General features: G+C 41.5%; 1 protein-coding gene and 1 pseudogene across 1 annotated transcript in view; one reads left to right on the top strand and one right to left on the bottom strand.

Annotated features, from left to right (window-relative positions):
• The window catches only part of MMD2 (monocyte to macrophage differentiation associated 2), a 106,230-nt gene extending 101,556 nt beyond the window's left edge, over window positions 1-4,674 (bottom strand). The window contains exon 1 of the mRNA XM_072650484.1: window positions 4,033-4,674. Coding sequence (XP_072506585.1) covers window positions 4,033-4,079 — 47 coding nt within the window. The 5' untranslated portion in view covers window positions 4,080-4,674. The remainder of the gene's footprint in view (window positions 1-4,032) is intronic.
• Window positions 4,675-8,950: 4,276 nt separating this feature from the next.
• On the top strand, window positions 8,951-13,428 carry LOC140532219 (dynein light chain 1, cytoplasmic-like; annotated as a pseudogene).
• The last annotated feature ends 2,026 nt before the right edge of the window (window positions 13,429-15,454 follow it).

Raw genomic sequence — 15,454 nt, 5'->3', positions numbered from 1 at the left:
ATTGGAACTATAACACAGATCTGCTGTTTCCCAGTCCAGAGTATGACAGTGCTCCACACTACCTTCCTTGTTCATATTTTCAATGCATTATTCTAATTAATAATCCCTTCTAATATGATCATTTAAAAATGTCTCTCTTTAAGTTTATTTTTCCCCTTGCTTAGAACTGTCTTGACTTTTAATTGAAATGAGTGTATCTTGATGCCCAGATAATTATCTTTCTAGCCATTAGGGTGTTGGGGGCTCTTTCTTTGACAAGTTCTCCTAAAGGACCCAGAGCTGGCCACGAAACCAGAAACATCTAGTTTCAAGTCCCATCTCTGATACATACTGGAAGTGTGACCCTGGAAAATTCACTTAACTTATCTGTGCTCTAGGTGACTTTCTAAGACAATAAAGTTACAGAGAAGATGTAGATTTGTACTGGTAGAGAGAATTCCTCAACAAGAGCTCCCTACGCTGATGATATCACAGGTCTAGTCCCATCCCTATCCCATCTTCAAAGATGGAAAGCACAGATATGAAACATATTTGGGACCTAATTGCCTAATGTTTAGGGGCCCCTCCCAAAAAATTCTGCCCCACCTGGCTCCCTGCTCCAAGGATGCTTGAGTTCCTGAAAAAAAAAAAAAAACCTTTTTCATTTTCCAACTAAAAATGAGGCTTAAGATCAGCCAACCAAATAAAGATTTGTTTAGTGCTTACAGTGTGGCAGGCATTGAGCTAGGCCCTGGAGATGCAAAGGCAAAAGTGAAATTATCCTTGCCCCTGAGAAGTTTACTTACATTCCAAAGGGTAAATACCAAATAGCAAATTAGTGTATCTAAAACAAAGGCAAAGTAATTTGAGGAGGTATAAGTATGGGGGGAAGGTGAGAAACAAGTCTAATGTAAGAGGTAGTATTTGAACTGAGCTCTGAAGGAAACAAGGGATTCTAAGAGTTAGAGATGAAATGAAAAGTCATGGATACAGCCTAAGATATAGCCTAGGCAAAGGTATGGAGATGGGAGATGGAATGCTGCTTTTGAGGAATAGTGAGACCAGTTTGACTGAACCTTATGAGGCTTGAAGGGAGTAATGTATGACAAGGCTGGAAAGGTAAATTGGATCCAGGTTATGAAGGGCTTTAAATGCTAAACAGAAGACTTGTTACTTGATCCTGGAAGTAATAAGGAGCTATGGGAGTTTATTGAGCAGGGGAGCAACATAGACCTTTGCTTTAAAAATGCCACTTTAATATCTGCGCAGATGGAAATCACCATGGTAAATATTATTCAGGACTAAACACTTGATACTGAGGTCTTTTTTGGAGTAGAGGAAACCAGCAACAAAGGAGAGTATCAAGACTTGAGAGGAATGATGGGGAAAGTAACCCAAGGGGCAAGGGAAAGGAAGTAGACGGTAGATGGTGATGATACTTACTTGCCAATTTTGTCTCAAGTAGTTACACACACATTATGTTTCACAGAAGAGATGATGCTTTAATTACTTTCTAACACATCTTACTCTAATTCTTTCACTGTAGGAACATTCCCTCAGCTGCAGCAATCCCAATTCCCTTCAGTTCAGAGAAGTAATCACGGGACAAAATCTGCTGGGGAGCCAGTCAGTCCTAGTCCCCAATTTGCCAGATGTATAATCCTGATCCAGATGCACTCCTTCATCCCAGCAACCTCCAAAGTTGCTGGGGCTCATCAAAATACAGCTGCCCCTTACTTGTGTGTACAACAACAAAACACAAAGCATGCACCAGTTTTTCTACGGGTCATGTTCTAGTCTAAGGGCATTTTGTTAGCAAAACAGTAGGAAGTCCCTGCTTCGCTGGGACCCTCTTACCACCATCCATCAATATTGATTAAGCAATCACATAGAATCGTGAAAACACAAAACTAGAAAAGCCCATTAGTTAATTTAGTATCTCCCTTGTGCTATTAGGCAAAGGGGCATGCACCTAAGACACCACAGGCTAGAAATGTATGTGATCTTTCAATCTGCTTTCCAAACTGCACCTATGAAAGCAAAGTAATAGGAGGAGGAAGTAAAGAGATATACAAGGACTCTGAAAATCTGAGTTGAAGGCTGTATCACTTAGTACTCCATGACCTTGGATGTTACTTCTCCCTCTCTTAGCTTCAATTTCCTCATCTGTAAAATGGGGAAAGAGTGAAAAAGTTTAGACTAGTTGCTCACTTAGGTCACTTTGGGCTCTAAAATTCTGTTATTTCATGGCAATTACTTTGATTTCACAATTTTATCCCCCTAAATTGCATATGAGGAAAAGAATTGTGGAGGAGGAGAAAGGCAGCTGGATTATCTCCATCTTCCCATATATTCTGTCTTCAATGACACTGGCTCTGTTGCTGTTCCTTGTACAATACTCCATTTCCTCACTTTGGGAATTTTCACTGACTTGACCGACTCGTGACCTTCACCCCAAACCTGGAATGCTCTCCCTCCTCATCTCTAACTCCTGGCTTCCCAGCTAAAATCCCACCTTCTGCAGGAAGCCTTTCCTGATCCCCCTTAATTCTAATGCCTTCCCTCTGTTGGTTCCCTACAGATTCTCCTGTCTATATTTTGCTTGCATGTAGTTATTTGCATGTCTTCTCCCTCATTAGACTCTAAGCTCTGTGAGCCCAAGGACTTGTCTTTTGCCTTTCTTTGTATCTCCAGCACTTAGCACAGTGCCTGGCATACAGCATAGTTGGCAGCTAAACCATTATTGACTGACTACTCCAGTGCTCCTTGCATCCTTAATTATTTCAACAAAAACAGCTCAATCCTCTCACTTTTCTAACTTTTTATGTCTTGTTACCTAGATGAAAGACATCAAAGAAAAGTTTGCTATTGAAACATCCACTCAAAACTGACAATTAGACACTTCTTACATTGCCACAGTTGTGACCTCTGCCTCCTACCATCAGGAAGTTCAGTGGCAACTCAGTCTGAAGTTGGCCAAAGTGATCATTTTTGCTTGAATATCTTTTCCCAAGTAGCATTTCTTTCCAACTTTTTTTTTTTTACACACACGCTGTCAAGGTTCTCCTATTGGTATTAACCAGAGAGAAGAATGATTTAACCTTTCTTTTGGTGACAGAGGAAGAAACTTCACTTACTTCCAATTCATTTTCAAATGATGTCATTCTAAACACCAGTCATTGATATACTTTAAGAGTTTGTCTTATAAACAAGACTATAGCATCTTAATGGGAACAGAAATATAATTTAAGAATGATCTGTCCAATAATTTCCCCTTAACATCAGGAAGAATTAAGAATACCTCCTTAATAATTTTTACACCAATTTACAATTATTCCTAAAAACTCCTCAACAATTTCCAGGTGAAATAGCATGCTCCAATCTCTTGAGGGTTTCTAAAGAGATGAAAACATCAGACATACCTTTAGAGAAATGTTTCCAAGAAGTCACATAAAATGGTACCTTTTCGGACACACACAAAATCATGTCTGGCATCCTTAAGGTCTGGAATTCTAGGGAAACATCTTCTTTCTTTTGTCCTGTATTTTCACTCCTGCTTTTGTCTTTCTTTGAGTCTTCTAGTGTCTACATAAGTAATACCGCTCTCTTCCCTCCCCCTCTTTTTCCCCTCTTCTCCAAGCTCCTGAGAATTAAGCATAAGTTAATTCAAGATCTCAAGGAAAGGATCTTGTAGAGCTTCCTCTGCTCCTATGCCTAGCAATCGTGCTCTTGAATCCAACATAATTCTGTTAGGTCCCATACCTGCCCTCTATATCAGAAAGAATTTTTTTTCTCCCTGTTTTAAACAATTTTTTCTTTTTGAATTCTTCAGGGTGGTGGGGAGTAAGATAAACGATGCGCATGGGAGCCACACTCACATCCCAAATAAGCCTATTCTCAAAGGATTCGGTAGACTCCCCGGGATGTAGCCCACAAGTGTCTTCCTCCTCTCTTGAGGTGAGAAGACTTAGCCCTCACCCGTACCCCAACTATTAAGGGAAATTGGACGCAGAGGAGGAAGGGGGTTGTTAGGCATGCAAGTGTCAGCTTTACCTTGCATATTTTGTCTTTTGAAAATCCAGGAGCCTGGATACGAACATCTTTGCAGTTCCATCAGAATTCTGCTCTGGTCCAAGTGAAGAAGGAAACTTGGAAGGAGGCAGAGAGAAAACGAAGGCGGGGGGGGGGGGGGGGGGGGGTTAAGGGGGGAGGAGACGGCGGAGGGAAGGGGAGGGAAGTGAGGAAACAAATCAGGGACGGAAAGAGCTTAATTCAGAAGAGCAGCAGGTTAAAATCCCTGGCGCGGGTTCGCCCGTTCAGCAGCAGGTTGGGGGGTAACTGCTTTCTCTCAGATTTGTGGAGTAGAAGGAAGAGGGCCAACTCTTGCTTCTCCAGCTCTGTCTCTGTCTCCACTCGGGGTCGCAATTCCCTCTTTAATCTCAGTCCCTCCTCCCCCCTCCCCCGAAAGTCTGTCAAAGGCCCCTTCCACTGAGCAGGGGAGAAGGGAGGAGGGAAAACACTAGGACAGGAGGGAGCTTAGTGACCGAAGCCAAATCCCAAAGCAGATGGTGAAAGAGGAGGGACCCGGGAGGGAGGGGGACCCCGCCCCTACCCTCAGATCGACCAGCCCAATCAATCGCCTTAGCCGTCTCCAGCGGCTGTAGCTGAGCTATAACCACAACACCCCACACCCCCGCCCTGGGGAAGTGGGTATGCAAATTTAAAACGTAGAGATGCCTTTGGGATGCTCATCATCCCAGAGCAGCAGCCAGGGGCTGGCGCAAAGAGCTCTGTCTAGCCCCCCACCCACGAGGGCCGGCTGTTGGGTTCAGATTCACTATACTAGGCTTTGCTGTCCCCACAGCACCCTCCTGCCCCGCAGCCCCTCCCTACTCCGCTACACTCTCCAGCACACCGCCCGCTGCGAGAGAGCGCGCTCCCCGGGCCCCTCGAAGAGGCGGAGGTAGATGGGGAGGGGAGTTTGGCAGTCATTGTCCCCGTTTACCCCTCCCTGGCCTTGGATCTCTTCCTACGCCACCCCCAATCCCAACCTTTGCCCATCCCTGCGTAGAGAATGATTCACGGGACAGAGGGGAAACCGTCCGCGGAGATTCAGAAAGAATGAAGACGGTAAGCAACAGTTATTCAGACCGAGCAGGGGAGAAAACCTACTGCTTGAGAAGGATACCCCCGGACCAGGGCTACCTGTGCTCGAAAATCTAGACTTCTCGTGAAAACTTGCACCCCAAGACCCTATTTTTATCCCCCTCTCTTGCCATTACATCGTACTACCTTATTACAATGACTTCAGATGGGATTGATGGTTGATTGGGTACCTACCGAGGATCAGCTGTATTAGCCCAGAACAAAGCCTGTTCTGCCTGTGCAGCTCTTGAGGGGTCGCCCTTGCTCACCCCGCAATATTAGCTGCCTCATCCCGGTTCAAAGACCACGTGGAGGATGAGTTCAGTGTCTGATACATCCCCTGCCTGAGGACTAGCTCTGCCTGGGCAGAACGGAGTGAGGTGGGGGGCGGAAGGGTGGAGGGGGAAGGTGCAAAAGGGTGGGTGGGATGGAGTGGGGAGCAGGGAGTTCTAGTAGGATTGAATTTAGGGAGTAGTTAGTTGTTGAGCAGAGTGGACAGGTTTCAGAAACCCAAGGAAACTCGGCCAAAAAACCTGAAAGGAGAGGGAGAAAGAGTCTGGGTAGTAAAGAGTTTTTGTAGGGGGAAATAGCTGCCATCTCTAGTGATATTTTTAAAAATCGGAACAAACCTTTGCGGAATCTCTTCCCCCACCCCTTTCAATTCAAAATCTGCATCTACCCAGATCTGGAATCGATTAGAGTCAGCCTTAAATTTAGGTTTATGCAATGTCCTTTCTCCAGTGTTCCTCCTCCTTATATTTACTAATAATATACACACAGACCTTTCAAGTTTACAAAAGGCTATTATAAATATTTATTATTTAATCCTCATCCCCCATACAATATGAGACCAGTGAAATGAGTATTAAGTTCATTTTTACAGATGGAAAAAACAGACTTAGAGAAGTCAAAGAATTTAGAACCCAGATCGAAGGTTGGAAGGGATTTTCCAAACCTTTCCTTTTACACAAGAGTATTCTCATGGAAGTAAAGTGACTTCTCCAAGGGTACAAAGGCATTAAGTGTCACAGGCAGGATTTGACACAGGTCATCTGACTTCAGAGCTGGGACTTCAACTTGTTTCCCAAGATCCCCAATCCCTCCCCTTAAGAGAGGATTTTTTTCTTTCTCTGTTAGATTCTCTAAATTAAAGTGCTAGATAGAAAAGGTGGAAGAAGAAACAGAGGGGTTATTTTCTACAAGATATCTTTCCTTTAAGTCATTGAGTGAACATGGATTTATGGGGGCTAGGGTGGGGCAAAGTCGTAAATGAGGAAATACCATAAAATAGTAGATTATTAGAGTTGGAATCTTGGCATCAGAAAACTAAAGCGGGAAAACCAGCTCTGCTTCTCACCAGCTACTTGACTTTGACGAGTTATTTAGCATCTCTGAGCCTGTTTCCTTGTTTCCTTGAACTGCCTACCTCATTGGGAGGCAGTGTGGTGTAGTGGAAAGAGCACTGATTCTGGAGTCAGAGCCTCTTGTTTCAAATCCTACTCTTATCTATGTGACACTTCTTATCTATGTGACAATTGGTGGAATCCCTTAATTTCCCCAGGTCTCAGTTTCTCAGTTTCCTCAGTTAGAGGACTAGATGTCCTCTAAAACCCCTTCAGTTTCTATAGCTATGCTTATAGGATTGTCGTGGGGGAAATACTTTGAAGTCTGTAAAGTGCTATATGAATCTGAACTAACATTCCTCTAGTAGTTGCAGCTCCTTATTTGACAGAGTAGTAAACTGAGGCCCCAGGAGGTTTAAATGACTTGCACAAGGTTACCTGGCTAGCTGGTGCCAGAGGCAGCTCTAGAACCCAGTTCTCTTGACTTTCAGTTCAGTGTCATTCTTATGAAACCACTTTTTCTTTATGATTTTGTACCTCTATGTACATCTTATTCATCCAGAAAGTAGAAAAGAGCACTAGGCATAACTCAGTCTCCCATGATGCTCTCTCTGGCCTATCTACTATTTTACCTCACACCTACTCTCCAGATATTTTACTCCTGAGGGTCACCTACTCTGTAGACATACCTTCCACTTGCACTAGAAGCACACCTTCTACTATAGTCTAGTTTTTCACTTGGTAAGGCATGATGGAGAAAAAAAAAATCCAAGACTTCTGCCTTTAACTGATGTTGATACCTTCTCCATCTCACTTAGAAATTTGGGGGGAGGAGATAAGGAGAATCAACATTCTGCTTGACAAAAGAAAAAGGCTTATATACTAACCCACTTGGCTGCCTTCTCTCCTCCTGGAAGTCTTGCCCCACTCCCTGTGGGTCAAAGACCTTTCCCTTAGTATCAGGAGAGCTCACAGATAGCAGGCAGGCAGGTAAATGGTGCTAGGGTTACCTCCAACAAGAGAAGCTGAGGAGCCTTGTTGACAGTGCCCCAGAGAGTTCTCTCTTCCCTGCTATCCCACTACCCCTTTCCTATTACTTAACATAACAACTTAACACATCATCCTCAGCATTTTTTTTCTTTAGGAGAATCAGGACAGACCCTGGCACAATGCTAGGTAGGATACCTGAAGGGATACCTAAAATGAAGATCAAGCCCAAAAATAGATTTAATTTTTTTTTTTTGGTTCTGAGGGCAAAAGATTTTGAATGAAAAATAAGTTGCTATTTTTAAAGCTGGAATCCAGTTGTTATGGCAACAGAGGGCCCTGGAATCATGCTGCAGAGTCAAGATCAGACAGTGCCTCAGTCTGGTGACCAGTCAGTAGCAATCTCTGGGGTATGCCAGATTCATTTCTCACTTACACTGGAATCTAAAAGATAGGCAGAGAGTCTTCCTGACCCCTCTAAAGGAGGATTGGCATGTATATTGGGGCCCAAGCTGATTCTCTAAACATCTTTTCTCTCCAGGATATATAAATTCATCTCCTTTCTCTAATAATGCAACTATTCTTCCTTCAGTCAAAAGATCTTTCTTTATTCTTAGGATTTAGAATTGGATGGAAATGCAGAGGTCTTCTAGTCCAACAGTGTCAAACTCACGTAGAAATGAGAGTCACTAAGCTGTATATAAGGATACCTGTGGACTGCATATTGGCTTAGTTTTAAAATATAATGTTATCTATGTATGATTTATTTTTCTGAATATTTCCCCAGTACATTTTAATTTGTTTCAAGATGCACTAGGGAGTATAACTGCCAAATGTGGCCTTCAGGTTGCTTGTTTGACACCTTGTTTGACACTTGTTTGATCAAGTCCAATTCCCCCTAAAGTTACCCTTCATATACTCTACATGTATCTTATATGTACCTATTAATTTACATCTTATTTCCTCCTTTATTTTTATGGATGTGTTTATTATTTTGTGGCTAGATCTCACACAGGCTGGAAGGTCACAGGCCCCTTATGGGTGAACCCATTACTGATCTGTACCTGCTGTTTCTGAGTCAGGCTAGTTCACTACTCCCTTATTCAGCCGACTTCCATTCTCCTTATTACACCCCACAGCATCTGGTGGTTCACTCCATTGGCATTAATTAGTGCAGACATCCAAATGGCTTAGAACTCTCAAACTCAAGGGACCCACCAGCCCTAGCTTCCCTGTAGGAGAGATTATAGAGATATGTCACCACTGCTATCTTCCTCCCTCTTTAGAAGTGAGCTTTTTGAGGGAAAGGACCTGGTCTTTGTGTCTCAGTAGCTTAACAGAATGCCTGACCCATCCTAGGCTCTTAATAAATACTTGATGGAAATATGCTTTGGCACCAAAAGGACCTACTGTGTTGGAGTGCCTGAGTCCTTACTGTCCAGTGCCTGTCAAAGCCACCAGTTCCCCTTACTTGAGGTCACCATGTGTGTTACACCATGTGGGACCGCAAGGCCATAATCAAAAATTCAGACACATCAGAGGAGATGCAGTAGGACTCCATAGAATGTGTTATTAAGGCCTTGGAGAAGTATAGCATATAAAAGGACATTACAGTCCATATCAAAAAGAAGTTTGAAAAGAAATACAATGCCATCAGGAACTGATTTGTGGGAAAAGACTTTGGCAGAACATGTGACACATGAGACTAAGCACTGCATCACTGCAGAAGTCAAGAGGACCTGAGTTCAAATCTTACCTCAGACACGTGACCCTCACTAGCTGTGTGACTTTGGGCAAGTCACTTAACCCCAGTTGCCTCATCTTGGGTCATCTCCAGTCATTCTGATGAATATCTGGTTACTGGATTCAGATGGCTCTGGAGGAGAAGTGAGGCTAGTGACTTGCACAGCCCTCCCTCACTCAAAACAAAGTCAAGTGCAAGTCATGTGATTATTTCTCTGATAGTATGGTCTTCTTTGACAATGAAGGATGAACACACCTGGGCCAAGTTGCAGTTCTTCAGGTCAAGTATGGTGAGAGCAGCACTGTACTTACCTACCAGGTGAAATATATATACACACACACACACAGACATAGAGGTAGAGATTTATCTAGAGATATAGATATACATCCATATCTATATATTAATCCATATAACAGACTGCAGTCTAGAAACTGAAATCTTCAGCCTTGTCCTAGGATCATCTCAATCTTTAAGCCTTAAAGTGTTATTGTTTTAGTTATTTCTAAATAGAGAATTATATGTACTAATGTGATGTGGTTATAACTTTTTGTTTTGTTGTATGTGGTTGTAACTTTTTGTGGTGTCAAAGAACTGGAAACTAAGGAGATGCCCATCAAATTGGGGAAAGGCCAAAGAAATTGTGGTATTTGAAGATAATGGAGCATTGTTGTGCCATAGGAAATGACAGAAGAGATGGTCTTAGAGAAACCTGGGAAGACTTGTATGAACTGATACAGAATCAAGTGAACAGAATGAAATGGACAAATTGTACAACCATAAAAACATTGTAAAGACAGCTTTCAAAGACTTTAGAACTCTGAACAATACAATGACCAGCCTCAATTCTAGGAAACCCATGATGAAAGAGAGGATATGGTCTCAGGGTTAAGAATGAGACACTCATTTTGGGGCATGGCCAATGGGCTAATTTGTTCTGTTTTGACTATTTGTATTTATTACAAAGGTTTTGTTTTTCTCTTTCTTTTCCTATAGAGTGGGAGGAGACAGTGAAGATAGGAAGAAGATATAATCGATTTTTGTTCATTGAAAAGAAATTAAAAATAATTATTAAAATAATTTTAAAAAAGACTTTATGATTGATTAATTGACAAGCAAATAGAGTCCCAGAGAGATACAGTGAGTTGCCAAGGTCACATCAGTAGTAAATGGAAGAAGCAGGAGCCAAGACCTGGTACTTCTCCTTCTACATCCAGTGCTTTCTTTATGACCCTACCTTCCATCCTCTCTTTTCCTTGTTTCCAGCAGCTGAAGATGTCACTGACTTCTCAGGAACAAATTCTTTCATCAGCATAAACTTTCTCCTTACTGATTGCCCCCAAGCTATTCCTCTCCTTCACTAATCACAAAATGAGCTTCCTTTTTCAAAGACAGACAAAAAGAACTTAGAGATATAAAAATATTTATAGCATCACTTTTGTTATAGTAATTCAATTTCTCAAGCATTTACCATGTGTCAGGCTCTGTATCAGTTAATATGGATAAAGACAAAAATGAAAAAAGTCTTTGTACTCAAGAGATTTACTTCTACTGAGAGAGGAAGAAGGAAAGAAAAATATGCATAAAGATATGTAAATGAAAATACATAGAAAATAAATTTAAGTAATTTCTTGAAGCCATTGAAAGGTCTCCCTAGGCATGGTCCCTGAAGGCATGCCACTTGAAGAGGTGGTCCTTAAGTTGTTCAGAGACTAAGAGACAGAGGGGAGGAGGAGGGAGTGTATACCTGGTGTGGGAACCAGTCTGCACTAAGGCACAGAAATGGGAGACAAAATGTTGTTTGTCTGGAATAGCAAGTGACAAAGAACTAGAAGCAATGTGGGTGCCTATCCATTAGGGAATGGCTAAACAAATTGGGTCAGATGAATATATAGGGTGTCACAAAAATTTTCGTATACTTTTAAGCTTTAATAAGTTTAAATCAGCACTAAGACTTTTGGGACACTCACATCGGGCCATTTTTATATACTGAATGTGGAAATGTGAGAGAAACTTGGGGAAACTTGTAGGAATTCAGACCAAATGAAGCAAATAGTTCTGGGAGAACAACATCTACAACAATGTAAAGGTGAACAACATTCACAAATATCAGAACTCTTATCAGTACAGTGACCAGTTATGATTTCAGAGGACCAAGAAGCAGGATTCCCTTCTTTCCTCAGAAAGGTGATGGAAAATAGGTGCAGAATGAAGCGTACATTGTTAGACATGACCAATGGGTTTGTTTTGTTTAGTAATTTGTAATAAGGGAGGGTTCTATTGGAGGAAGGGAAATTATGAGAAAATGACATATATTTTATGTATATATATATAGAGAGAGAGAGAGAGACAGACAGACAGACAGACAGACAGAGACAGAGAGACACACAGAGAGAGGCAAAGAGAGACAGAGAGGCAAAGAAAGACAGAGAAACAGAGACAGAGATAGAGAGAGAGACAGAGATAGAGACAGAGAGAGACAAAAAAGAGAGACAGAGACAAAGACAGACAGACAGAGAGAGACAAAGACAGAGACAGACAGACAGAGAGAGACACAAACAGACAGAGAGAGAAACACACACACACACACACACACACACACACACACACAAACAGAGAGAGACACCTGGGTAGATAAAGGCCCCTGGTGGGAAGCTTGTGCATGGTAGATCTGCAGATAGGGTTAGGCAACTGGGATAGATTAGGTCTGAGAGCGACTCAAATGGATCATAACTACCCTGGGAATATTCCATTTGGTAGCTTCTTATTTTAACTAATGATTTTTGCCAACCTTATATAAATGTAAATAAAAATTGCACTATATTTTAAAAATCAATATTAAGATTTTGCTCCTTTCTACATTTCAATGCCCACATTCAGGATCACATGATTACTACTTAGACCTAGCAGGGACCATTGAGTTCAGTCCTTCCATTTTACAGATGAGGAAACAGGCCCTGGCAGGAGAAATGACATCCATAGTCACATAAGCAGCAGAACTAGAATTCAAACTCAGGTCCTTTATGCAAAATTCAGCATACTTCCCATGGTACCATGCTTAGTTTGAGTTCTGTCAACCTTTCCATTTGTTCCTGAGATTCCACTTTCCTCTTAAGCACACTGTTTTCCAAAATCCTTCTCTTTAAGGAAATTTTAAGAAGAAAACACTCCAGATCTATCAGTAAGCATTTATTGATCTCCTACTCTGTGTTCAGTCTTGTGCTTGTATGATTTGTCCTTTGTTATCGAAGAGGACTGTGACATCAGGAAGATAATGCCATGACTTGCAAGTGAATTGGATTTAAGTGAGGCAAGGCTGTGCAGAGTCACCAACCTCACTTTCTTCCCTGGAGCCATTTGGCTCCAATGGCCAGATATAGATCAGGATGACTAAAGGATGCAGTGGGAGACCTTGACCTTTTTAAGCCAACGCCAGTGTTGTGCTACACATTATGAGGCATACAGACAATTGTACCAGGCAAGGCCCTGACCTCAAGAGGCTTACAATCTAGTTGGTAGACAAAAATACCATTCCTCAAATAAACAAAAGCAATATATAAAGAGGACATATAATTAAACTGACTGATGTGAACCCTAAGTACTGTCAGAGTTGAGAACAAAAGGACAGATCAGTGAGGACTGGAAGAACTAGGCAAGACTTCGTAAAGAAGATGGGATCTGAAACTGATCTTTGAAGTTACCAGGTGAGTCAGATAGCACCACTACATTGACCTCCACCTCCCCTAAGACCTGATGGAAACAGTCCAGAATCCAAGAACTTTGGGAATAGCAAAGCTTCCAGCCCAGGGTCCTTGGTCATCATCATGGAAGATGCAGCCTGGCCATAACTCCTTCAGGTTCTACAGACACAACTACAGATGACCCAGAAAAGAAAGTTTTTGCCACCAAAGTCCTTGGCACTGCCATATGGTTTAACATCAGAAACTGATATAATTTTCTCAGTGAAAATGACATTAAAGACGAAAATTACAATCTGCCTTGCTGTCGCACCTTAAGGACCATGGGACTCTTTCATCTTATTCACAGCTAAAACCTTCCACATGTATTGTCTCCTCCTTTATCATGGTTCCCCTCTCCCAGGGTTTAACTTCCCTCCTGACCCTCAATGATGGCAAGGCTCTGGCTCTCTACAGGACACAATACCCTTCTTCCAATGACACTGCACTTGTGGTCAAATTGTCTGCTGTTGTTGGTTCCTTAGTCTCCAGCTGAATTTTCTCTAGGTTCAGTTTACTAGTTATGGCTCTGGGTAACATACTTCACATAAATAAAATTTTGGTAGTATTCTCCCAGGGCTGCTAGATGGCACAGCAGAGAAAGCACCAAACCTGGAATCAGGAACACTCATCTTTTGGAGTTCTAATCTCAAATACTTACTAGCTGTGACCCTGGGCAAGTAATTTAAATTCTGTTTGGCTTAGTTTCCTCATCTATAAAATGAGCTGGAGAGGGAAATGGCAAATAACTAGCATCTTTTCCAAGAAAACCCCAAATAAGGTCACAAAGAATCAGAAATGTTTGAAAAAACTAAGCAACAAGAAAATATCCTTACAGTAAAAAAAATTTTCAATTCTTATAATGCTTACCACTAAATAATACTGGACTTAAAAAAAAAAAAACATGTTTTCAGTTCAATTTTATTCTGAATCTAACAAAATTACAAGTAGTTTAGACTGTTTGCTGTCAGTGAGAGTTTTATGATCAAGAACAATTTCAGACAGGCTCCCCTCAACTTGTAGGATGCTTCATAACAATTCTGATTTTCCCCTTTACTTAAAAAATCCAGTGTTTTTGGAGGATTGCTCCAATACATCCATCACATTTTAACTGCAGCAATTTTACTTCAGCAGTTTTGCTGGAAGTATGCAATTTTCAGAAATTTGGTAATGCAATATACTTTGCACACTAGAATCATTAGAAGCTAATGCAAAAGGGAGGCATTATCATCATATATGTATTTATTCTGCTTGAGTGTTTATACTCAAGTTAGGTGGGGAAGGTATATGTATGTGGGGGGAATAGAATTATAGAGAAAAATCTGGGAGAGTCAGGAGTGTAGCCTAGAGAGGAATTAAGATTCAGCTGGCCTGGGCCTCTTCCTTGGAAGATCTGGAAGAACAGCCAATCAGAAGGAGAAGCTCCAGGGCTGAGGTGTGAAATCCAGGGGTAAGGTGAGCTTTCAGGGTGAAGTGGTTTCTGGAGCATAGTAGAGAAAGTCCAGAAGAGTCAGGAGAACAGCCTGAAAGGGAATGAAGAGGAGTCATTTTGTACACACTGCTGGGACCCAGGACAGTCAACAGATTACCCATCCTATATTATCAAACTAGATCATCAACTAGATCATCAGCTAGAATGCAATTTTCTAGTTATGTGATGGATTTTGACCAACCTCCCAAAGTACTTCCTCATTAGACTGTGAGTTCCTTGAGGGCAGGGACTGGTTTTGTTTCTCTGTATTTCCAGCCTTTAGGACTGTGCCTGACACATAAATGCTTCATAAATGCTTATTGACTGACCATTTCAAATGAAAACACATGTGGTGTATGACTGATGCAGAGAGGAATATTGTGGGCTCTGGAATTTAGCATTCAGACTCACTGGTATGAACAGTTTGGCCCCAGGATGGTAATTCCAAGATGAAATTTTATAGGAATACATTTATAGTCCTAAATTTTGGTTCAGAAGTTCCTTCTGCACAAATAGAGGATGGTGGAGACATGACTAGACAAAGTTTATGTGAAAAAGGTCAGGGAGTTTAATGGACTGACTGTCCAATATGAGTCAATAGTGTGACTCAGCAGCCAGGAAAGCTAATGTAATCTTTGGGTGTATGTAATGGGAATTAAAAATCTTCTGTGCATTGATAGGTCTCAGGTGGGGCTACTGAGGGAGGCTTGATTAGGAAAGACTTGTTTTGTATGAAGACCCACACCTGGGTCACAAGGGGTGGTGTCCTGAAAAGAGTATATATACTATCTATATCTATATCTATATCTATATCTATATCTATATCTATATCTATATATGTATGGAGAGAGAGGTGTATATACTATATATCTATATCTATATCTATATCTATATCTCTCTCTATATATATGTATGGAGAGAGAGAGAGATTTTGCTTTAGGGCTTAGTTTTTAGAAGAAGGTTCCTGTGCCAGATGAGACTCTAGGAAGCTGTTTTAAAGAGCCCCCTAGCTTTGAAAACCCAGATGTTGGTGCTTCTCTCTCTGGTAATG

This window comes from Notamacropus eugenii, chromosome 3 (assembly GCF_028372415.1).
Source record: "Notamacropus eugenii isolate mMacEug1 chromosome 3, mMacEug1.pri_v2, whole genome shotgun sequence".
Taxonomy (NCBI): Eukaryota; Metazoa; Chordata; class Mammalia; order Diprotodontia; family Macropodidae; genus Notamacropus; species Notamacropus eugenii.
This window is presented reverse-complemented; position numbering and strand designations above follow the sequence as displayed.